Source organism: Eumetopias jubatus, unplaced genomic scaffold (assembly GCF_037043125.1).
Source record: "Eumetopias jubatus isolate StellerSeaLion01/CBP00866 unplaced genomic scaffold, mEumJub1_p1.0 scaffold_12, whole genome shotgun sequence".
NCBI classification, from domain to species: domain Eukaryota; kingdom Metazoa; phylum Chordata; class Mammalia; order Carnivora; family Otariidae; genus Eumetopias; species Eumetopias jubatus.
Genome location: NW_028274818.1, coordinates 9392757 through 9417525, shown reverse-complemented (window position 1 = coordinate 9417525; position 24769 = coordinate 9392757). Strand labels below are relative to the sequence as shown.

The following is a 24769-nucleotide window of genomic DNA, read 5'->3' as shown; positions in this document are numbered from 1 at the left end:
GCCAGTGTCTGTGTAATCTTTAACACCCTTCTGGAGAACGGGGAGGGACCAGGATTATGCGTCTCCCACAGATCTGACCCCCTACAGTGCTCAAAGAACTGGTTCCTGGTTCAATTCCTGGTGGAGTCAGTAGAGATCATTTTCTGCTCGTTGACATTTGTAAGCTCTGGGCCCTTGTTATTCCATTGAGAAGGGCGACCGTCAGGATCACAGTGACAGGGTCACGTTCTGCGTGATGGTCACCTCGCCAGAGGAAGCACTTTGTTTCCACTCGGTGCTGGTGGAGGAAATCGATCTCCGGCCCTTGCACGGCGGACAGCCTGCCCTCTTTTTTAAATGCACAGACTAGCTGTATGCTAGTGCAGCACACCGAAATGAAATAAATCGCGCTGCTAATCCTTTCAGCTTCATGTTTTAAAATGAGGCCCATCTCCAGGGAATGCTAGTCCACAGAATAGGGCTGAAGTTCAGTGTGTAAGGCGGGGATTTGTCCTTTGCACTCGGGACACAGGGATGGGCTTTCATTGCCTCATGGATGCTTATGGCCCATGGGAACTTGTAGGCTTTGTGTCCTTCCCTATCCTGACACGCAGCGCCTGTCTTTGCAGAGCTGTCAGACCACGGCGACTTCTCAGCCTTCACCCTGCTTTCTCTGCCTTTTAGGGAAATAGTTATGTCCGTTAGCTGCATTAGTCAGGGTTGTCCAGCGACACAGTACCATAGAATAGAATAGGGGAACAGGTAGGTAGATATAAGGGAAGATTTATTCTAAGAATCAGCTCACATGATCATGGAGGCTGAGAAGGCCTCCCCTTCTGCCATCTGTAGGCTGGAGACCCAAGAAAGCAGGTATTGGGACGCCTGGGTGGCTCAGTCGGTTAAGCATCTGCCTTCGGCTCAGATCATGATCCCAGGGTCCTGGGATTGAGTCCCGCATCGGGCTCCCTGCTCTGTGGGGAGCCTGCTTCTCCCTCTGCCTCTCATGAATAAATAAATAAAATCTTAAAAAAAAAAAAAAAGGAAAGCAGGTATTGTGATCCAGTCTGAGTCTGAAGGCCTGAAAACCAAGGGGGCAGAGGGTCTAAGTCCCGAGTCCCAAGGCCCGAGAGCCAGGAGTGCTGGCGTCTGAGGGCAGGAGGAGATGGATGTCCCAGCTCAAGCAGAGATCGAACTCCCCTATTCTCCATCTTTTTGTTCTGTCTGGGCCCTGAACGGATTGGGTGATGCCCACCCACACTGGGGGAGAGCCATCTGCTGCACACAGTTCACCAGCTGCTGATAACTTCTGGAAACCTCCTCACAGGCACACCCGGAAACCATGTTTTACCAGCCGTCTGGGCATCCCTTAGCCCAGTCAGGTTGGCACATGAACAGCACAGTAGCTAATTTAGTGGTCAAGGGTAGGGGGTAGTTCTCCCTACAGGGCCCACATCTAATGGTGTATTATGATGGGTAAACGCCATAGTTTCAGGGATCACGGCCGCATCAGCCTCTTGGGTGTTTATTTGCACAGAGGGCACGTAGGAGAAGACAGGCTTCGGCAGTTCCTCTAAAGGGAAAACAGCAGCGGAGGGGAGCCGGTGTTTGAATCCCCGCTGTGTGCCGACTGCCACATCCTCATTTCGTGCTCCTGCTAAATTACAAAGGCGTGGTAGTAGCCCCGATGTTCAGAAGAAGGAACAGAATCGGAGAAGCCAGGTGGCTGGGACTTCAGTTCTGGTGCTTCCTGCTATGCTCCCCCCAGTCCTGGAACTTCAGTGCTGTGTGCCGGTCTCCTAGGACTGCTCTGACACATGACCATGAGCCTAGAGACTTGAAGGCCAAGGGAGTTTCACTGGGCAGAAACCCAGGGGTTGGCAGGGCCCCACTCCCTCCGGAGGCTGCAGGACAGAAGCCTTCCCCTCACCTCGTCCTGCGTGCTGAGCGACCCTTGCATTCCCTGGCTCACGGTCCCTTCCTCTGTCTCTAAGGCCAACAGCTTAGCAGCTTCAGTCCCTCTGCTGCCCCCTGACAAGGACTCTTGTGACGGCATTTAGAGCCCACCAGAGTGCCCGTAATCATCTCGCAGCTCTAGCTCCTTCATCACATCTGCACGTCTCTTCCTGCCTTAGAAGGGAACTTTCTGGATTCGGGTTGGGGGCAGCTTTCTGCAGTTGCCCCAGCCCACGCCGTCCACAGTGCGTCCCAGGAGGCCACCAGCTATGGTCCTTCACACGTTTACCAGAAGAGTAATAGGTACAAAACACACTCAGGAAACACCAACTTAACCGGGAGGTCAGGCCTTCCTCTGATTTGGAAGAAGTTAGGTCCTCTAGCAAAATTCTCTTAGACTCGCCTTCGTTTTTTTTCTCTATGGTTATTTTGATTCACTTTTTGAAAGTTGCGCAGAAGGACCCCCTTCTTTCTCCCTCTCCGTCTAATCTTCTCTCCCAGTGGTAACTACGGTTAACTTTTGGGTGTGTACCTCTCCTAGGATTTTCTCAAAATGGGTAACTGCAAACTAAGCCCGTCTCCCGATGGCTATACGAGCTGCTGCTTCTAAGACAGTGGCCACTTCCCGCCAGGTCCAAGGGTCCTTTTGCCCAGTTCAGGAGTTCATTAGCCATTTGCTTTAGAATGGAAAATGGAGCTTTTCTCAAAACGGAGGCTCTCACGTCCTGAAGTTTCATATAGTTCCAGAAATGCAAACTCCCGGAGCCAGAACCGTCAGGCCGCTGGGCTCATGGGAAGTACTGTTTGCATAAGTGAATGGATCAGAGGGCTGGGTTAGCCTTGCTACTCACGGTGGCCCAGGGACCAGCAGCGTCTGCTTGTGAGAGCCCCAGAATCTCCGTCCCCCCTCAGACCTAAGGATCTGGATCTGCATTTTCACAGGACCCCCCCAGGGGATCTTATGCTGCTCTTAGAGCAATGGTTCTCAACTTTGGCTGTACATAAGTGCCCAAAGAAAGCTTCAAATTTAAGATGAATTTAACCGATCTGGGGTGTGGCCTGGTCATCTAGATTCTTGAGGTCCCTGCCAAGCTGAACTCAGCAGACTGGTTGAGAACCGCGCATGGCTTTACCGGGGTGCTGCGTGAGTTCAGTAACCTCTAGCCACATGTGGCTGCTTACATTTAAAATGAAATAAAAGGGCGCCTGGGTGGCTCAGTTGGTTAAGTGACTGCCTTCGGCTCGGGTCATGATCCTGGAGTCGCGGGATCGAGTCCCACATCGGGCTCCCTGCTCAGCGGGGGGTCTGCTTCTCCCTCTGACCCTCTTCCCTCTCATGCTCTCTGTCTCTCATTCTCTCTCTTTCAAATAAATAAAATCTTAAAAAAAAAAATAAAAAATAAAATGAAATAAAAATCAGGTTTTTACTTGCTTTAGCCACGTGTCAGGTGCTTAATGCTGCACATGGGTAGTGGGTACTATATTGGACAATGCAGATGTCCAGTCTTTCCACGGTGTCAGAAAGTTCTGTCGGACAGGGCTGCTTTCGAGGGAGGGACCTGAGACACTGTTCAGTTTCGAGTGAGTTAGGAGACCACCTTTGGACGCAAGGGCTGGGAGGGATGAAGAGGGGAGTGGGGCGAACCCTGGGGTGGGGGCTGCTTAGACCCTAAGAGGGTAGTAGGTCACCTGGATGCTGCCTCCCACCAGCAGGTGGCGCCCGCACACCCCACACCTTGTGCTGGAACCGGAGGGGCCCTTGGTCTGGGGTGCACAGTGCGTGTGCTGTCGACTGAGCTCAAGAACTTTCTATGGTAAGTGTTACCATTAACCCCAACTTACAGCTGGGTTAACTGAGGCTTAGGGAGGCTAATAAACCTGACCAAGGGCACACAGCTCCCCGCGGTGCGGGGGCCCTCTGCGGTGCAATGTGGAGTAATTAGACCTGCGTGGTTCTCTAGTTTCCATCTACAGCAAAGCCCAGAATGTTTCTCTACAGAAATAAACCGACTCTTTGGAACATACATAGCCTGAGCAGCAGTGAGCGGCAGTACTTACACCAAAAATTTTTTTTCTCCATGAGACAAAGAACAGAAAGTAGCTCATAAGACATAGTTATTCTCTACGGCAGAGATCTACACGCTGGATTCGGCCAAGCCCTGGGTGTGCGGGGGGCTCACGGCACTGTTTCACGTGTTGGGGTTTCTTATACAACCTCATTTGAGCCCGTTCTATAATAGCAGAATGACAAAGATGGATCATGTGACTTCGAAAAGCATCCTGTCAAGACTTCCAACAAAGGTGAAAATGTCACATCGTCCCCAGGCCACCCCCGTGCTGCTTCCCTGATGCCCATACTCTGTGTGATGAGAAGGGAAACCACAGCAAGTTCTCTAATCTGAGGTGCACTTCTTATGAAAAAATAAACACGAGAAACAAAAACCAAAAAAAAAACCATAACCCTAGCCTATTGTAAAGTCTTAATTTTTTTCAAGTCTGGACCCAAAATACCATTCATCATCACCATCATTTTGCAAAGGACATTTTAATATAAAAAAGAATACAAGTTAAAGCTTTATGGAAACAGTCCTCATTTTCCTTCTTTTGCTCCATGCTGGGGAAAAGGTCTCCTGACTATGGTAGAGTGTATACTGCTGGGCTCCAGGTGGTCATGTGGCCACGGCTGACTGTGTCCAGTCACTGAGCAGAGCATTCCAGCCTTAAGTGATGGAGTACAGTGGGAAAAGCATGGATTTTAGAGTCGGGCCTGGGTGCAGACCCCATCTCTAACCCTCATGGGCTAGTGAGTGCTTGAAATGTGATGAGAGCAACTACAGAACTGATTTTTACTTACATTTTATTCATTTGATTGTAGACAGACATACGTGAGCTCGTGGCTACTTTACTGAGCAGCACAGGTGTGAAAGGGAGAGAATCTTAAGCAGGCTCCGTACTTTACTGAGCAGCACAGGTGTGAAAGGGAGAGAATCTTAAGCAGGCTCCATGCCCAGCACGGAGGCCTATGTGGGGCTCAATCTCATGACTCTGAGATCAAAATCAAGACTCGGACACTTAACCAACTGAGCCACCCAGGTGCCCCAATCGAAGCAGTCTTTAATAGAAATTAAAAAAAAAAATCCTTGTTGTTACCGTACGTGTTAACATCAAGTGATAAGATAATCTTATATCCCAACTCAGGCTAGAAGACTTTCCTTCCTTGGGCCCCAATTTTTCACAGCTGTGGCATGATTATGAACATATTACCACAATCAGACATTTCCCCAATTTCACCTAAGTAAATATCTTCTGGCAGGGTGAGGAGGGGGCTCAGTATCTGTCACCTCTCTCATCTAGTAGGAACAGGCTATTTCTTTTAGGTAAAGACTCAAAAAAGAAATCAGCAACAGAGTCAGGTTTAGGTATGAGGCTAATGCCAGATAAGTTTTTATTATATTTAGAAAAAAAAATAACTGAAAATAAAAGCGAGTCACTCAAAATGAATGAGTTTTTAAACACCCTGTAATTCTTCAATGGCAGCATTTGGACCCCCCGCCCAAGCCAGTTTTAACCCAACCAAGATGCTGGAAGGCAGAGCACACCGTTGTGCCCATCAGGCCAATGAGGGCTATGGAGCCCAGGGCTCCCCGACTCCGCTTGCTGGGCTCTGAAACAGGAGAAACAGCAGAGGTGACTAGAGGTGCCAGAAGGACAGTGCTGTCAACATCCACAAGCCGTTCTAGCAAGGCCTCCGGGGTCGCCCATCACAGACTGTCTGGTCTGAAGAGGTCAACCAATGCTTGGCCTAAAGCTGTCAATAATTTAGATACCGCATGCCAAGAAATGCGTCACAACAGTATTATTTGGACCTTAGGAGAATTAGGGGTTAATAATTAGAGCAATTTTGCTCCAGGACCTTTGGGAGTGTTCCCCCGCTTTCAAGAGGTAAGTACAGCCCAAAGAGTCTTTCTCCCCCTTCTCTCTCGGGCACACCATCTAAAGTGGTGAATTAGGAGCAGGGGCTCCAGAGGCAGGCTGCCTGGGTTTAAATCCCGGCAAAGCCTGACTTTCCCATCGATAAAGTAGGACATACTATCTACATCACAGAATTGCTATGAGGTTAAACAGCATACCCCAGGACCTTAGAGCAGCAACTGACACATAGAAAATGCTCAGTAGAAGTTTAGTTTGTTACTTTTCAAAGGTTAGTAAAAAGAAGGAAGATAGCAGACCTTTTACCTATCAAGTTACTTCCCTTTTCTTAAAGCCCTGCTAAGAAGAAAGAGTGGCATGGGATTTTAAATTTGTTTCCTGGGCAGACGTCACGATGTACTCACCTCCTGTGTAATAACCATAAGCATAAAGAACCCGTCCAACAATCCAGGCCAAGCCCAGGCCAGAAGCTATACGCTAAAATAAAAGGGTGAGGTTAGTACTGGCGTTCAACAAACACGCAGATCTTCAGTAACATCTAGGGCTGATGACACAATGTTTTACCAAAACTTTCGTGGATATGGTAAAATGCTCCCCCCACCAAAGTTAGGGTAGAGGTATGTTATTTGTCTCAGGAAGATCACAGATGTGTGATTCTCCTGTGAACTGCTCGTGGATGGTGGAGGTGAGGGCTGACCTTCCAGGTGGATGGGGTTGGAAGAAACCTCCTGGCTTGCTCCGGGGAACTCAGGTGCGGGTGCACAAGAGACGGAGAGGGAGATGCAGGCCAGAGGGTCGCAGGGTAGGCCCCAAGAGAAACTGACCCCAAGGCAGGACTGGCGGAGAAGCCTGGCTGTCTCAATGGGCCTGTCACTGCATCTCTTAGTGAGGCTCCCCTCTACCCCCCACCCCACCCCCCAGAAGGGGCTCAAAGCAGGTGGTGCGGTGGCCCGCACTTGGGTTGAGGGGCTCCGCTAGAGAAAGTGGGCAGAGCGTGTCATGCTGGCACCCCAGAATATGCGGTCTTGGAGGGGGATGTCTTCCCCTTCCCATGACCCTTGAGAAGAGAGAGTAAAGTTAGGCAAGATGAGTCTTACGTGAGCACCATCCCAGGTGACCCGTTTGGTCAAGAGGAGTCAGGAGAGAATGGGAGGGGGTGTGGGCATGTGAAGCATCGGGCACCACCGTCTCCAGGTGCCTTTGCAATGCATCAGTGGCGTCACGGGGGGTAAGGTTAGTACTTCAGTTTGTTTGTACTTTGTTTGTTTAGCTGATTTGGGGCAAGGTTAACGATCAGGTGTGTGAAACCACTGAAAATAAAAACCCCAGGCCCGTAAGTCACTACCTGCAACCTGGTTTCTGCCAGGCTGTGCTTGGCCATCATGTTGCACGGTTACCACCAAACCTAGGCTGTCCCCAGAGCAGTTCATGGGGTATTTTAGAGAACTCAGCACAAGGAATGGTCCTCTAGGGAAGACGGACAGGAGAGGGGCTGGGGGTGGACGGCAGGGGATGCGTAACTAGGGGGACCGGCTAGTCGTGCTTTATTTAGGTCAGGTATAGTGCAGACCACATCTCCGGTCCACGAGGTCGTCATGGCCCACACGGCCCTGTGGTCTGCCCCTGGCCTCCTGCCCCCCACGGAAGCCACGCTGCCCTTCTCACTCTTCGCTGGACAGACCAGACGGGCTCCTCCCCCACGGCCTTGCCCTCGCTCTTCGTCCGAAGACGTCTGGCCATCTGTGGCACCTGCTCCCCACCTTCTTTAACTTTTGCCTCATTGTCACCTCAGCAATTGGCACAGTCCTCACCTGACCTCCCCACTCACAACGGTCCACCCGCCCTGCTGTGTCTTCCTCCGTGGCACGCATCACCTGCTAACGTACTGCATGTACTTATGCGCTCAAAGTCTGTGGCCCCGAGTAAGAGTAAACCAGGTGTCTTGGCCCGTTTTGTTCACCGTTGTAACCTCAGGTAATCCGTCAGTGTTTGACTATGGCAAATGAGAAAATTATGGACATGAACCTTCTAGGATCAGACAGACCTGGGTTCAAATTCTGATTCTTCTACTTTGTTACGTCGCTATTTGCTCCTGGGATGGTTACACAGTATCCAAGAGACTTCTCCTGATCTAGAAAAAATGGGGAAAGTTCTGCCTACTTTAAAGAACTCTGTAACAGGTAACGGAATGACATTCTTTTAAATGGACATGGAAGATGTTCGTTAAATGTCCATTTCCCGCTTTCCTCCCTAATAGCTCAGTGAACTAAATCCAAACAGATGGGCGCCTGGGTGGCTCAGTCAGTTAAGCGTCTGCCTTCAGCTCAGGTCATGATCTCAGGGTGCTGGGATCGAGTCCCATGTCGGGCTCCTTGCTCAGCAGAGAGCCTGCTTCTCCCTTCTCCCTCTCCCTTTGCCCCTCCCCCCCGCTTATGCACACACTCTCTCTAATAAAATCTTAAAAAAAAAAAAAAAACCCAAACAGATGAAAACCCCCTGGAAAAACTTACCGGATGGTAAACACCTCCAACAGCTAGGAAAAATAAGAAGGGAGGATACACTTCCAACCTGGAATAGACAGAGACCTTTTTTAAAACAGTGCCCCACTGATGTGTGTCTGTGCCGCTTACGCTCTCACTTGCTGAGTTAGACGCTTGAGAGTAAAACTAAATATCGGGAGCAGGGAGAAGCCCCACCACGAGGATCCACCCTCTTTTCTCCGCATGGGATCAAAGGTAACTCAGAACACACTGAGCACAAGTCCGCAGCTCTAACGTGCCGACGAGGAAGGTGGTGGAGAATCCGAGTAGATTTCCTTCCAGAGCTCACAGCCGCTCCCTCCCCAGGGCTGGGACATTCAATCTCAGCTTAGATAGGATGCACCTTGCAAATGCTGTCAAAGGCCAATGCAACTTGAAAGACATTTTTGAAAAGATTATCCAGAACCCCACTATTCTAACAACTCTGAATATTCAACCTGTCCACAGACATATTTTTTACGACCCTTTTAAGGAGGTGCCTGTGATCATCATCCCAGCTGCTCTTCAGCAAACGGGGTACTAAAGACCGAGGTGCTGGGCAGAAAACACACACTCTGCAGACATCCCAGTGCCCTCAGGGCCAACACTCACGTGTTCTGGTGGGCGCGCTGAATGCAGTTGAAAAGGTGCCCATTTTCAGGGTCCGTGCTGTACATGGTAGGATACTGTGAAAACAATAGGATGCTGTGGATCAAGTTGTCAAGAGCAGCATTCAGTGTTGAGTTACAGTCAACCTTAAAGATAATCTATCCTCAAGCATCTTCTACTTTACCCTTGACAGATGATCGCTTTCTGCTTAAATACTCGCAGTGAGGTCTCAACTCTCAGAAGCAGATTCAATGTATTTCCGTTAATATCCAGTCCTGAGAATGTACGTCCATGCCACAGTTGCACAAGGGAGGGAGGCAGCTTGAGCCAGACTCCGTGCCCTTGACATTGTGCCATGACTGCTGGGTTCCCAATGCATCACAAAGACACCACAGGGAAACAGCTCCTTCCCAAGAGCTATCAGATACCACAACCTTCTAAGATTTTCCTTAATAGGAGAATAGAAATTGAGTGTGTGAGAATTTTAATGGATGTGTCCATTAAAAAAAAAAGAAAAATCAATATGAAAACTTAAAAAGAAAAGAAGCTCTAGTCAGAGAGTCTATTTATAAGTTGCTAAACAGAAAGAGACATTTAAATTTGCTCACCAGGGACAACCTCAGTAATTATCCCTTTTAGATCAGTTGGAACGAAAGGAAGCATTTAATAGACCTCCTTCTTATGTGTAACGTCTAAGCCCAGGCTAACCTCAGCACCACACGTTTCTTCTTTACTTGGGAAACAGAAAATCACTTCACGACATCATTTTTAAAGTGGCACACCAGGGAAGACTTGCCATTTCACTCTCTTTATTTAGTTGATTTTATTACTTATTTTTAAAAATCCAAGTATAATCGACACACATTATATTAGTTTCAGGTGTGTAACGTAATGATTTGATGTATGTATATGTTGTGAAATGATCACCACAATAAGTCTTGTTACCATAGTTGCAGTTTTTTTCTTTTGATGAGAACATTTAAGATTTGCTCTCTTAGCAACTTTCAAATATACAATATAGAATTATTACAGCTGCCATGCTGTACCTTGTAGCTTTTATGTTTTTTTAGATTCCATATATAAGTGAGGTCACAGAATATTTATCTTTCTCTGTCTGACCTATATCACTTAGCATAATGCCCTCAAGGTCCATCGATGTTGTCACAAATGACAAGATTTCATTCTTTTTTATGGCTGAGTAGCATTCCATCCTATATATATCACATCTCCTTTATCCACTCATCCACTGATGGACACCCGGGTTACCTCCACGTCTTGGCTATTGTAAATAGTGCTGCGATGAACATGGGGGTGCACATACTTTCTGAGTTAGTGTTTTCATTTTTTTTTTTGGATAAATACCCAGAAGTGGAATTGCTGCATCATATAGTAGTTCTATTTTTAATTTTTTGAGGACCCTCCATTGTTTTCCAGAGTGGCCACACCAATTTACATACCCACCAACAATAGGTTCCCTTTTCCCCCCATCCTCACCAGCTTTGGTTATTTCTTGTTTTTTTGATCATAGCCCTTCCCCGCCAGGTGTGAGGTGGTATCTCACTGTGGTTTTGATCTGCATTTCCCTGATGATGAGTGATGGTGAACACCTCTTCATGAGCCTGTTGGCCATTTGTATGTAGTCTTTCGAAAAATGGCTGGTCAGCTCCTCTGCCCAGTTTTTAATTGGGTTTTTTTTTTTTTTTGCTATTGAGTTGTATGAATTATATATTTTGGAAATTAACCCCTTATTAGATGTATGGTTTGCAAATACTTCCTCCCATGCAGTAGGTGGCGCTTTTCATTTTGCTGGCAGTTTCCTTTGGTGCACAGAAGCTTTTTGGTTTGATGTGGTGCTGCTTGTTTACCCCTTGTTAGAAAATAACACTCTTCCTGGCACATAGCTCCTGCCAAAGGCTGTGCTGTTCTCGTCCCAGCACAGCTGGTCTTTCTCCGGAAGAGACCCAGTGAAATCAAGATGGAGATTGCTTCCCAGTAGGGCCCCCCATTTCCTGCCTGAAAGGGGCAGCATTTTGAGTAGGTGTGGTTCTCAGACTGCCAGTGCTGGCCTCTAGCTTCTCACATCTCCTTCCACTTGCCTCAACAAACCTAGGTTCCCACTCACCTCCACTTTGTACTTCTTTCGGGCCTTGGAAACGTTGATGGCTAGATGAGCTACCATGATGAAGCTGGCAGCGCCGGTGAGAACCACAAAACCATATTCCTTAGAGAGGACAGCCATGCTGCTCTGCGGGAAGAAGGCGGAGACATCAGGGTACCACCCAGCACCGAAGGCACCCGTGGTAGGAGGCCTGCAGCTCGGCGCTGCACTCCCTGCAAAGGTCTACCTACAGGATCACAAAGGTGTGAGGAAACAGGATGTTCCGAAGAGGCAGGGGCAGATGTTACTGTGTATCACACAAGAGAATCGAACCGTTATTCAAGTATGCAACATACACGCAGAAAAGTGCGTGATCCTATCATGTGTTCTTTTCCGATGGATGAACATTACGTTTACAAGATGTAGTTCTTGTTCTATATATAGTTATATATATAGAGTATAGTTCTATACCACTGCGGTAGGCATTGCTGGAGAGGTAGTTTCGAAAAAAAGGTTAACATGGCAAAATTCTAAAGGATATATTAAATTAGAGAGTGAGAGAGAGAGACACCGAGGAGAGAAGGAGGGAGGGAGGGAGAGGGAAGCAGGATATGAAACAGTATGTATACAATGATTCCAAGTTATTTTGTGTGTGTGTGTGTGTCTGTTGGCATGGAGGGGGCGACACTGAGGATAGGCACCTTGGGACTCCCTTTGATCCTGGGGCACATAGGATCCTGGGGCACATACTGGGATAGGAGAAGGCAGGAGACCCAGTTCCAGCGCTCTGAAAGCAGAGCCCAGCTCTGGAGCCTATCACATTGCTAAGAGACCCGGGTCTGGGCAGCTCGGGGGAGCCAGGATGCTCATCGAATTCTCACTTCAAAACTAGCCCTGTGACATGTTCTGATGCCTGCAACGTATTTTGAAATGCATCAGGAAATGACAATACAAACCAATAGAGCCACATGTTAATTATGGAAACCAGGTAGTGGCTACAGGGATGGTCAGTAGGTGATTCTTCCAGCCTTTCTGTATATTTGAAAAATTTCATCATAAAATGGAGAACAAGCGAATCTTGGCATTTTTCAGTGTTGTGCAATTTCAGCTATTTTAGCTACTGTTCTGCCCCAGAAGGAAAGAAAAGAGAAGAAACAGACTGGCCAGCAAGGAGAAGAGAACTTGGCAGGTGGGAAGAAGCCCTCATCATCTCAAGGCAGATCAGGGCTGCCCCTCCAACCGCTCTGAGATTTGGTCACCGGACAGGTGAGGCAGGCAGGACACGGAGGAATAGCCACGGTGCTTCCCGAGATCCTTACTGCCTGCCTGCCGTGTGCGAGGCTTCCAGGGGCCAGTAGCCCCTGCCTCTGTTGTGCTTGGTTTAAAATGTCCACCCCTGCTAACTGGCTCACTGCAATCTGTCCTATAAGCCCAGGAGGCCCCCCTGCCCCAAAGTGTTTCTCGTCCCCCGCACCAACAACCCAGCAAGACGGAAGATGCCTATTTCCAAAGAGTACCCAGAGGGTAAGGCATGTTCCCAGAGTCCAAAATGGAAGGCACCAGAGCTGGGATTCACATTTAGATTCCAAATGGAGAGCTGATGTTGGGGGTCACAGCACCTTTCTCAGTGTGGAATTTGGCACCAGGAAGCAGCTCAGTTTTTTAAAAGTACGCTTCCCTTAGGTCTCAAAAATGACATTTAGGGCTGAAGTCCTAAAGTCTACCCCCGACCCCTTCACGATCCACAATAATTCTCCCCAGTTTCTCCTTCTACATTCTTCACCCTGAGCTGCATCCCAGGGGCACCCAGCCCACCTCGCCCGGGCCGGGGGGTGGGCCACACTGCAAAGGGCTGTGGCCATGACTCAGCACAGCAATGGCCTCCTGGGCACCCTCTCCCCACCGTCGGGTATGGCTGCAGACAGCAAGCAGTCTCTGGCTGCCCCCCACGTCCCCCCAATCTCCCTGTGCTCGTTCCCTTCTAGAATTAGTTGCTTCCTGAAATGTAGAAAATCAGTTCGGGGAGGTAGTAGTTATTGAGACAAAGATATAGGGTGAATTCTGAACACCTCTTTGAAAATAGCAATGACTGAGCCTTCCCACCTATCTGATGTCCTTGGAGCTCAACAACGTTTTGGCCAGACAGGTCACTTAAAATGAACCTGTCACTGGGGCGCCTGGGTGGCTCAGTCGTTAAGTGACTGCCTTCGGCTCAGGTCTTGATCCCGGAGTCCTGGGATCGAGCCCCACATCGGGCTCCCTGCTCGGTGGGAAGCCTGCTTCTCCCTCTCCCACTCCCCCTGCTTGTGTTCCCTCTCTTGCTGTATCTCTCTCGGTCAAATAAATAAATAAAATCTTAAAAAAAAATGAACCTGTCACTCACCCTGTCAGATGCCACCTGTTTAAGGACAATCAATTAAGCACACTTGGCTTAGGTCAATGTTTGCGAGTCGGGAGAGTCCTAGAGTGAGAGCCCATTTCCAGACCCCAGCCTCCGGACCGGACGCCAGGCTCCCTGGCAGCACGGGGTCACCCTGCGTTTGTGTAGCACTTTTCAGCTCACTTTTCAGCTCACTTTTCACCCTCACAAAAATCCCATTAGCTTCCCTTCACAGCAAAGGAAATGGAGGCTCATGTAGAGGAAAGAACTAAGACAGAGCAGGTTTTAGAATTCTTCGCCAAATACCCAGGCACAGGCAAAATTTCATGGCTTAGTCACTGCCCTTGGTTTTTCTGGTTTGTATGGACTTGGGGTAGGAGAAGCTAAGTGGCTAGACAGAGAAGTACCTCTTGAGTAGATGTTTCTGTTGCAGGCAATGAACACTCAGGCGACTGCTCAAAAATGTACAATCTGAAATTAACATTTACTACTGAGCTCCCCTTCCAAAGTGTATATGTGATCTGGGAGGTTAAACCTGTTAGACATTCACACTCTAGTGAAAGTTACCCTCACTCCCACTTTGCAACAGTGATGGGTATTAGGGAAAAGGAATCTGGGTACGGGCAAGCAGAGCCAGGAACAACAAGTACCTTTGAAGGGCAGAGAATATACAGTAAGGGCGACCCAGAGTCCAGTGCTAGAGTGGGTGGTTTGCAAAAGACCGAATAGCTACCCGTGGGAGAGCGAGTGTACTCAGATGGGGCGGGGGTGGGGGAGTGCCTACCTCCCTGAGCCTCTCCCTGCAGGAGCCCTGGACACACCTGCAAAGGCACTAGAACAAAGCCTAGGAAGCTGCCTGCAGGATGGGGAGGACAGCCCTCCTTGACCCCGTCACACTCCCGTGTGAGGAGTCCTGCTTCCAACACCACAGCACTCGGCGCTGCCCAGCTGGTGTGATCCATGCTAAACCAGAGACGGCAGCCAGCGGCAGCAGCTGCTAAGTTCTCAAGGGGGTGACCACGTTCGGCATCCTCCATGCCAAGCACAGGGCTTGCCTACAGATGCCTGTGGAATCAACGAAGCAAGCGGTCACTCCAGGCGGCTTTTGGGAATGACACCTCCAACCAACATAATGCTTGTCACCTGGCACCGTGCCCGGCATAAAGTAGGTGCCTGAGGGATTTAAGTTCCCTTTTGTTCCCCTCAAAAGTGTCTACTGAAACCTCTGAAGCAGAGGAAGAGGAGGTCAGAACACAGAAAAAAAGCTCTGTCACCACAGCTGTTGAAAACATAAATCCAATAGGGACAGGAAAATGGTTTAAGGTTTGTCTTTTCAGGAGAGAATCAGCTTAATTCAGTCAGCGATCCAAAAAAAAAAAAAAAAAAAAAAACCTGTTACCATTTGCTGAGTCCTTCTGAGGAATCCAGGGCAAAGAGAGGGAAGCTCCCACCCCTTAAAGATCGGCCTTGGTGGGTTCGGGTGCAGGTGTGTGCACTGGTTAAGGGGCGGCAGCGCAGCTGACAGAGGCCAAACCCTGGAGCCGGCAGATAGCTTCCTCACCTCTGGCAAGAGCCCTCATTGGGCTGCACACCACATTTTGTTGATTATATACCTGCTCTCTGTTACCAGCAGCCCTTCTATCGACCCAAGAAGATAAGGTGGTCTTGGGGGTGGTAGCTCTGGCCCTAGACCTTGGTCTTTGACATGGTGCCAGACACACGGCATGTGGTCTAACAGCTCCTTTGGAGCTCAACTTCCAAAGCACCTCTAGAGTCCTCTGCAACCCGCCTCGCTGCATATTGGTGTTTGTTAATCGTCACACTGTTTTCGAGGCTGGTCACACTCCAGCTGTGTACATGAGCAGTTATAATTTGTATAAATAGAAATGCTTTTAGGTACCTATTTAAAAGTACCTAGTTTGCGCTATTACGCAGCAGTGGGAAAGTGTAAAACAGAACCATCTGGAGAAGAGCCCCACAACGGTAATATTCTTTACATCGTTCATACCTTTTGATTTATTAATTCCACTGGGCAGCTAGCTGGAGGTAATAATCAGAAACTCAGATTTGGCTCAAAAGACATTCACTTGAGCACCATTTATAACAGCAACAACAGAAACGGCACAGTGGCCAAGCAGAGAGGACTAATTAAATAAATAGTGCACCCATAAAATAGAATATTGTATAACCATTAAAAGTGGTGTGCACACAATTAAAGATGTTGAAAAGGGCTTCACATACAGCATGTTAGATTAAAAACATTTCAAAAATTGGGGCACCTGGGTGGCTCAGTCGTTAAGCGTCTGCCTTCGGCTCAGGTCATGATCCCAGGGTCCTGGGATCGAGCCCTGCATCGGGCGCCCTGCTCCGCGGGAAGCCTGCTTCTCCCTCTCCCACTCCCCCTCCCCCTGCTTGTGTTCCCTCTCTCGCTGTCAAATAAATAAATAAAATCTTAAAAAAAATACATGATACATCTAAACTCACACAGTGTCATATGTCACTTATGTCTCAAGACCAGGAAGACCTTGCTGCAGCGACATTTACACTGACACAAGAATGAGGAAGAAACAGCCAGACAACATTCTGGGGCAGAGACTATTCAGGTCAGAGTACTTTGCACGGCAAAGTGAGTGCTTGCACAAAAAGAGTACTTGCACGGCAAGTGCAAAGGCCCTAGGTGAGGACAAGCCTGGCACACTCGCGGGACAGAAAGGCGGCCGGTGGGGCCGGGCCCCCGCGGGCGGTAGGAGCACTAGGAGACAGGGTTAGGGAGCACAGATCCAGATCACGAGAGGGGCTTTACCAGCCAGGTAACAGTCAATACTGGCTGCTTCTCCCCCCAGGGGACTAAGAAGAGGGGCAGAGAGGAGGAAAAGGTGCGAGACTGTTGTGTCTTAGTAGAGGAAGCGTCACTTCCCAAAGGGAAAGGTGTATGGCTGAGCGAGCACCACCTTTAACCAAGACGGCCCTCTGGGCGGACTCAACTCTCACACATGGAAAGAGCTTTCAAGGTACAAAGGAAGCAGGATCAGTACAGACCCCAAACGTAAGGAAGACAGAGCTCCAAAGAGGAACCAGTGGACACCTCTGCCAAGATGCATGAACAGACCAAGAATATACTCTTCGCTTTGGTGAGGGGCACCCTTTGGCAGCTGGGTTTTAGGGGAGTGGGAGAAGGTGGAAGCCCCCATGCTGAGGGTTAAGAAACAAGTGGGCTGTGAGGCAGGACATCTCAGGCAGCTCTACCTCCTACAATTGTTCCCGCGGTCCAATCCTGCCAGTATGGGCCAGGGCTACCCCTTCCTCCATGATGCCTGCACTCCTCACTGACCCACGTGGGCTGCAGGCTTGCCTTTGAATGTGTGCACATTTGTTCCACGCTGATGGGTTGGCTATTCTAACATGCACTTGAACACCAGTTGATGAAAATAGTACACATCTCCAAATGTGTTGGGGACAGAGATATCGGTATGTCTCCTGCTTACATTTTCTATAGTAACTTCCATGAAGACAGAAACACAATATGGTGCTGTCCCATGTTCCAGGTCGGTGGTTCTCAAACTTTAGCATTAACGTCACCTGACGTGTTTGTTAAAACACACCCCATCCCTCAGAGTTTCTGATCCTGTAGGGCTTAATGGGGCCTGGGAATCACCCTTCCTCCCTCCCTCCCTCTTTCCTCCCTTTTCCTTCCTTCCTTCGAGAGACAGCGACTCTTAAAGCAGGCTCCATACCAAACTAACTCCTCATGGAGTTTTTCAGCCTACATGGCAGAAACAGCAAAATGGGAAATACTATCACCACTACACCCTGAACACCTCCTATAAGACCACTGCTTCTCCCCTGTCAGGCCCACAGTAGAGTTTATATCAATTAACAATCCCCACAGCGATCCTATGTGGCAGTTAGTATTATCATCCCCATTTGACAGATGAGAAAACAGGCAAAAGGAGTTCAGCAACTTGTCTAAGGCCCCACCGCTAGGAAGCGCAGAGCTGGGGTCAGAACACAAGCCGACTGACCCCTAGGTCTAGCTCTTCACTGCTACACCACCCTGCAGAGTTTGCCCCGTCACCCAGGAGTTAGACTACTTCTTCCGCCAGCGCAGGGAGCGATGAGGAGAAAGGCTTTTGCAAAACTCCAGCTCCAACATGAGCTGCACCCTGGGCTTCTACCACAGGAGCAAAGCAGGGGGACAGAGCCGGGGCCCCAGAGCCCAGGAGAAGGGAGAGCTGGATCCATAATCTTTGGCATGCTGTACATACAGGATCCTGTCGTCTGTGGAAGACAGTTTGACTTATTTTCCACTGTGAATGCCTTTTACTTCTTGCCACCACTTGCCCTATCTCACTGGCGCAGGGGTTCCTTCAGTTCCAAGGATTACCCAGTACACTTCCTGAGCCACGTACATCAGAATACTCCTGGGGTGAAGCTCTCCTTCACTATTTACTCAAGTCTCTCTCGGCTGCCAACAGTAACTCCCCAGAGCACAATCAACATTGCTCAAATGGAGTAAAAGGCAGGATTATAGATTTGAGCACTTGCCTCCAATTATTTCTGAGCCATGAAGTTACATCAACTTATCTTTTACTAAATGAAAACAACTGGATTTTTTAAGGGAGAAAGGATTTTCACCTTCCATCTCTCTCTGCCCTCAAACAAGCAGATAAAAGCCAAGCTGGACAGTGGTCACCCCCTACTTCCTTCTGCAAGATTGTTCTCCTCAAACTGTCCCGCCATTTCTTAGCAGTGTCCTTTTTTACACACCCAGGAATGGAACAATGATAAAGCACTCAGAGACTGAGTCGGAGCCATTCCCTGAGGTTTCGTTAAAATTCTTATCTGGCTCCCTGTGCTATTCATCTGACCTTCTTTATACATGGTTCCTCATTTTATGTGGCAAAACCCACCATTTTCATGAGACTGACACAAGGATGGTCACTTAAGGGGCTGGTCTGATCGTCCCAAGTGGACTTCTGAGTCCCCAACATGGAAGGTGGTTCAGAAAACCCTGGAGTTGTGTCGGGTGTCTACTTAGATCTGCTTATGGCACCCCAGGGCAGCTGCCCAGCCTCACTTTACCTCTAGCTCCTTCTACAAATGAACGGTCCTCACAATCATCTCAGGGAGGGCAGTGACCCTCATGAACCCATCTAGAGCTCAGAGGAGAAATTTAAGAACTCGGAGGGAAGCCGCACAAAAGTAATTCCCTGTTTCCATGATGGGAGAGAAAAAAGAATCACAGGATTTCTTTGTGTCCATCCTACATTTTCAAAATGCCAGTTCTGGCCACTTCTTCTTCTTCTTCTTCTTTTTAAATATTTTATTTATTTGAGAGAGAGAGAGAGTGTGTGTGAGCACGCGCAAGTTGGGGAGAGGCAAGGGAGAGGGAGAAGCAGATGCCCTGCTGAGCAGGGAACCCGACGTGGGGTTCCATCCTGGGACCCCGGGATCATGACCTGAGCTGAAAGCAGATGCTTAACCGACTGAGCCACCCAGCCGCCCCCATTCTGGCCACTTCCACATGAAACGGATTATGAGATCTGTCTGAGTGTCAAAGTTTCACATGACAGCTAGATTTTTTTAAAAGTACGTGGGTATTTAAGAGAAGGAATAATAACCCAGGTGAGGAAAAATGACTTCTCCCCACCAATGTGTTGCACATTTGGTAGATACTTCTCCAAGGTCTAAAAGTGAAAAGTTAGCTGAATAGGCATACCATTATTTATCTAGCACTTGATCATTAACTCAGGGAGGCAAACAGCAGAGGTAGGTCAGTGACTGGTACATCCCAGGACCTCACATTCTTTGATTCCTCATCAATGTTCCCGGCAGAACACTTGGAAAGTAGAAGCTAACGGTTAGAAGGGTAGGGGATCTGTCCCTTTAAGAGATAAATGTGATATAATCCAAACGTATTCAGCTTTATAGATTCTTTCTCCCTCTCCCTCTGCCTTCCCGCTTGTGCTCTCTCAAAAAAAAAAAAAAAAAATCAAGTTTCCCATGTTGTTTTAATTCCAACACTTTGGTGATCTGTCAGTGTTGAAAACAATTAATACCTAACTGCATGCCCCGGCTGGGAGCGGGAGAGGATGGGACCAGCATGATGCCCAAGTTCATGCGAATAGTTCTACCTGAATGGAACTGAGTGTCCCCTGGAAAATACTGATAATTCAGCTCCTCAAGAATCTAGGAAGGGTAGACTGTAACAAGACAGAACAAATCCTACGTTCCCCTGCTGGTGTGATGACAAACCTTCCCAGATTCTTGACACAAAAGGCTCTATGGGGTAAGAGGTGTGTTGGCACCTCACCTAGGAGGCCGGGGCCATGCTGGGCCAGAGGTCCCAAGGGATGTGATCCCAGCGACAGGCCGCAGGACAGTGCCCATGGTCTGAAGACACCCACCTCAGAGGGCAGAGAAAGAATGCAGGAGAAGCCATGGGACGCAGAAGAAAATAAAAATCAAATAACAATTCATTAAATGGAGCTGATCTGATACAACCACTGCAGGACAAACCATTTTACCTAAATGGAGTGCTTGCCTTAAGTCCACACCTACTATCTTCCTCAGTATTGCCTTGGGGAATGGTTCCTTCCCTGACGTATCCCCCGCTCCACGCCAGGCACCACGTGAGGCGGCGAGGTGCGCAGAGCTCCGATGGCGATCCAGACTGAGAGCCAAGGTCCTGACCCTCCAGAACACACAGGGACGTAGAGGGAGATGACACAGGAGGACCATGAAACAGGACTGTAGCCGGCTGAGAGAAGGGCTCTAAAGGACATCAAGTGATGTGGGAGAGACACACAGGGAGAGAAAACAGCGAGGACATGGGAGCCAGGAAAGGGCTTTGCTTGTGTAAGGAAGAGATAGGACACCAGTGTGTCTGAAGGGTAGAGACTAGAAGGGTATGTGCAGTGATACAGACCAGAATGGTAGGAGAAATCAATTATTACCACTGTTCTAAGTAGCTCACTAGTATTAACTGCTCACAGCATCCCTATGGTATCTTATTACTTCTCTTTTGCATATGAGGAAACGGAGCATCCGAGAGGTTAAGTAATCTGCCCAAGGTCACGCAGCCATCACAGAGGAAGCCTGGACTCACACACAGCCAGACAGCCTGGCTCCAGAGTCTATGCTTTCCACCCTTGCCTCTACTGCCTCTGAATGAGATTGGAGAGCAAGTCTGACCACATCTGACCTCTTTCGGAATTTTGCTATCTCCTCAAACTCTCTCCTGAGCATAAAATATATTAATAGGAATAGAGAGCTAATAATTAACTCCAAGTCTGTGACTGATTAAAGCCTGAGAACTTTCTAATTGGAAGAAAGAAAAAAAAACTTGGAAAAGGTCCAAAAAGTTAACTTATTTTTAAATTTCTTTTAACGAGTGTCAGCACTGCAGTATGACAAGAGGAGAGATTCCAGGAAGGAAAAACTTCCTCCAATCTTTCAGGTGTATGGGCTTGCAAGGAGCAAAGCAACACAGAAATTGGCATTTTTCATATCATGATTTCCACATAACCTGTGCCTTAACTGGCATTACCCAGGAACTGAAAGTCATGGGGAAACTAAGCCCTGACTTCCACAAGAGGAAAACAAAAATCTCAAATGAGTCACAGTGACACCACTTGGATTTTCCATCACAAGAAATGTGGGCAGACTGTATTTAATTCTTAGCAGCTGCTGAATCCTCACCAGGGTATCAGACATTCTGGATGAAAGAACCACCAGGGCTGCCTGAAACAGGGGGTCTAACTCTTTGTGCTTAGGATGAAGCTGAGCCAAAATCATTTAGGTTGCTTTGGCTGGAGAAATAAAATACCACTTATTTAAAAAAAAAAAAAAAAAAAAAGAGTGAACTAAGACACCAAAGTATTAGAACCCGAGTTCCAGTTAATGAACAGGTCAACTCTGGCAAGAACTCAGAGGGTCAATAAGGGGGACTTACAATCTCAAACAATGAAATCCTTAAAGGATTTCCAAATGTTATTTGGAAGGTAATGCAATTTTCTTATCTCCTCATTGATGTTTTTCTCATCACAAAGATAGGTAGGTATAGGTAAACACTGTAAGAGAGAGTGAGGGAAACAGGAATTCTCATGTACATAGTAGTATCCTAGCTGATAACTGCTGAACCCTTTTTTAGGAGGATGGTATACTCACAAGTAGTATTAATTAATTCAGCTGCATAAACTGTAGCATTATGTAGAATCTTTTAAACAAACATTGCTTAAAAATACGAAATGGTTCATGGTCAACTGTGGTTGGCAACTGTATTCTGAATATAGATTCAGAATATTTAAATATTAAACAGGGAACAATAGGTTTAAATAAGCTAACTGCAGTAGGCACTAAATTGCATTTTGACAGCCTGATTTGTCATCCACTTCATTCCAGATTGCTCCAGGGGCTTTTCAGCATGTCTCTGGATAATAGGGTAAAGCCCTTCTTTCTTGTTCACTCCCTCTGCTGTCCTCCAGGTTAGGAAATTTCCTTCCATGACTGTCTCTTCAGGACTCTCAGCCAACAGGAGGAAGTCTAAATAAGGGGAAGACTGCCCTTCTCCAGTTTTGTTCCTTAATCTAAGAAAACCCTGGTGTACACTTTCTATAGCTGGCTACAGTGATCTTTCTAGTGTATCTGTTTTATATATAGTAACATCAGTTCAGGAAAAAAAAATTGCTTGAGAAAGTTTTCTATTTCTGTAACATTGTGTCAGGACGGAAGCTTAAGAGAACGTCTTCCCAGGGGTAAAAGGATTTCTTTGGATTTTAGAGGTTAGTTTTATTTAACTTGGTTAAATTTAACTCCTGTGAGAATAAACATTCTTGATCCCCTGACCAGGATACTATGCTCTTATTACTGAATTCATTGAACTAAAACATAGCCTTGTAACTCTGACCGATAACCTTGGGTGCTTCCCAAAAACTGCAGGCTCTCGGTGATCTACAGATTTCCCAAGAGAAGCCCTTGCTGCAGCTCCCAGGCAGAGAGGAATCTCAAATCTGCAGCAATCCACAGGACCACGCCTAGGTCCACAGCACCTGCAGAGAGTCATTGGTCTGCACAGCAGTAGTGTCCTTTCCTCTAGGACTCCCTTTCTCCAGCTGAGAGATTACAGCCCCAACTGTCTCTCCTTTCCTACACACACCCTCTTGTCTCAGCTTTTTCTTTACCTCCTGTTCCACACTCACTTGTCCCTTAGGCTACAAAGTAGCTCGTAAACTCCTGGTCGGAAAGGAAAGTAACAGCAGAAGCCACAACTTAGGAGAATGACTCACCAATGAGTCTCCTGCCCCTTCCACCGCCCTGCAGCTGCCCCACCGCAGTGGCCCTGGGGCTCGCTGCAGTGACACAGATAAGAAGGAAAATTCTCTGAAATCCAAAGCAGAACCGTACACGGAGAGTCTTCCTCCCCTGCGGAGTCTCCTGCTCTCGGGCAGAGGTAGGAAATGACCCACGTAAGGGTTCCAGTACAAACCGACAAACGTTTTTATGAGGCAGCAGGAAAACAAACACAATTCCCTGGGAGGTTCTCCCGGACGGTTCCTAGCAACACATCCACATCCGCAGCAGGCGCAGGGCTCCCAGGGCACTTGTCACCGATCGGGCCTGCACTGCCCACTGCCCCTGCAGCGTCCCGCCCGCCCATCTTCTGCACCAGCGCTGCACTTGGCAAGGTCGGGTGGACTCCGGGACGCAGAAACAAGGAGCGCCGGGTCTGCACAGCCCGGGGAGAGGAGGAGAGAAAAGGAAGGCACTGAAGGGTTGACCTTGAGAATCTCCCTGAGTTACAGACAGCGAGGTGGGCCCCATTTCAACGCCCCAAACCCACTCCATCAGGGGTAGGATGCAGGGCAGGTGGAGGGCAAAGGGGATGGAAAGGTAGAAGTGTACAGACCAAAAAGGGGAAACGGAGCGCCTCCCTATTCAGCCCGGGATGGCAGAGGTAGGGGCGATGCCTAGCGCTGGAGCAGAAGTGCCCCGAGAGCCGGAGCTCCGCACTGTCCGTAGGTGCGGGGACTCACCTGGATCACCTCCGTTCGGCTGGTGCAGACCACAGCTTTGCGGCGAAGTGAGGGTGCCGCGCCCTTGGCCACTGGCAGGGCGGGGCGTGGCCCGGATCAGGGCCCGCCCCCGCCCGTGGCAGCGCGAGACCACGCCCCCACGGCCGGGCTCTCTGCCGCCGGGGCGCGCCTCCTGAGCGTCCGCTCCCAGTCCCTGGTGGTTAGGCGGCGGAGACTGAATTTTCTTCCTCCTCACGGCTGGTGTCCACCCTTTACCCCTCCTACTCCCAAGTGCATGTATAAGTCCCCTTCCGTAAATGCCTCCGTGGCCGCCTTCCTAAATTATCTCAGTCAGTTCACACTTTTCGGATTGGATTTGCAGAACATTAGCACGACAATAATTTGTCCTAAGGAGGGCCACCGTAGCTTGCTTCTAGGCGCGTGCGCGGCTTGCACGGCGAGTACGCGGAAGTGGTAGCGCTGCCGCGCCGGGGAACGGGGTGGGTTGGGTTTGCTCTCTCTGCGTGTCTGGGGCGGGGGTGGCCCGTAGTGTCGTCGATCGCCAAGTGAGAGGATTTAGGGGTGTTGGGCCCTGTACGTTTCCGTAGCTAATAAGTACTATTGTAGTCAACTTGCCCGAGAGCCAGAAGGGAGCCCAGCCCGCAAGGCGGCCGCACCACCCTCGCCTGCACCCACCCTCGCCCGCGGCTCCCGCCAGCCGACTCGCTGAGGCCCACCTCGCGGTTCTTTCTGTGGGAGCAAGACTGCACCGCCCAGGGGACCCACAGACCCTTGAGAGGGTACACAAGCCCCAGGTACGCCCTGGTGTCCAGCCCTGGGGCGGGCTCGAGGCGGTGAGGTCGTGACAGGCCTGCAGACGGGGTCGTCCTGAGGGGTAGAACTTGTTTCTACCTACCGTAAACTCAGCCAGAAGAGCCAACCCCACAAGGCACCAAGGTCTCCAGTTTTCGCGTTTTAAGTGCGTCCCTCTCTCCTTTCCTCTAGATACCCCACATACTACCAACGGTCGCCACCTCTGGGTCTCCCCTAGGATCTCTTCGGTGGGAGTACTTCCCCCCTCTTTGAGAGAGGGTGCTTGGGAACAGAATGGTTCCCAAGTCACGGTGTGGAAACGTTAGAATCTCGATGTCAGAAGGCTTTAGGCCGGGTATTTTTTCCTTTTCATTGTGTGGACTTACCCATACAGCTAGAAGTACTTTGATGGCTCATAAAATCTTTATTGCTGTTTCAGCAATTTTCATTCCCATGCTTTCAACTTCTTAGGTAG

The 24769-nt window shown here is 48.9% G+C and overlaps 1 protein-coding gene across 1 annotated transcript; it reads right to left on the bottom strand.

Annotated features, from left to right (window-relative positions):
• Positions 1 to 5346: 5346 nt before the first annotated feature.
• MGST3 (microsomal glutathione S-transferase 3) lies at positions 5347 to 23598 on the bottom strand. The gene is made up of 6 exons (XM_028104750.2): positions 23503 to 23598; positions 11113 to 11235; positions 8994 to 9067; positions 8373 to 8430; positions 6267 to 6339; positions 5347 to 5596 (listed from the first exon to the last, which is right to left on the bottom strand). The coding sequence occupies exons 2-6, from the start codon at positions 11227 to 11229 to the stop codon at positions 5460 to 5462; spliced, it is 459 nt and encodes a 152-aa protein (XP_027960551.1). The 5' UTR covers positions 11230 to 11235; positions 23503 to 23598; the 3' UTR covers positions 5347 to 5459.
• Positions 23599 to 24769: the final 1171 nt, after the last annotated feature.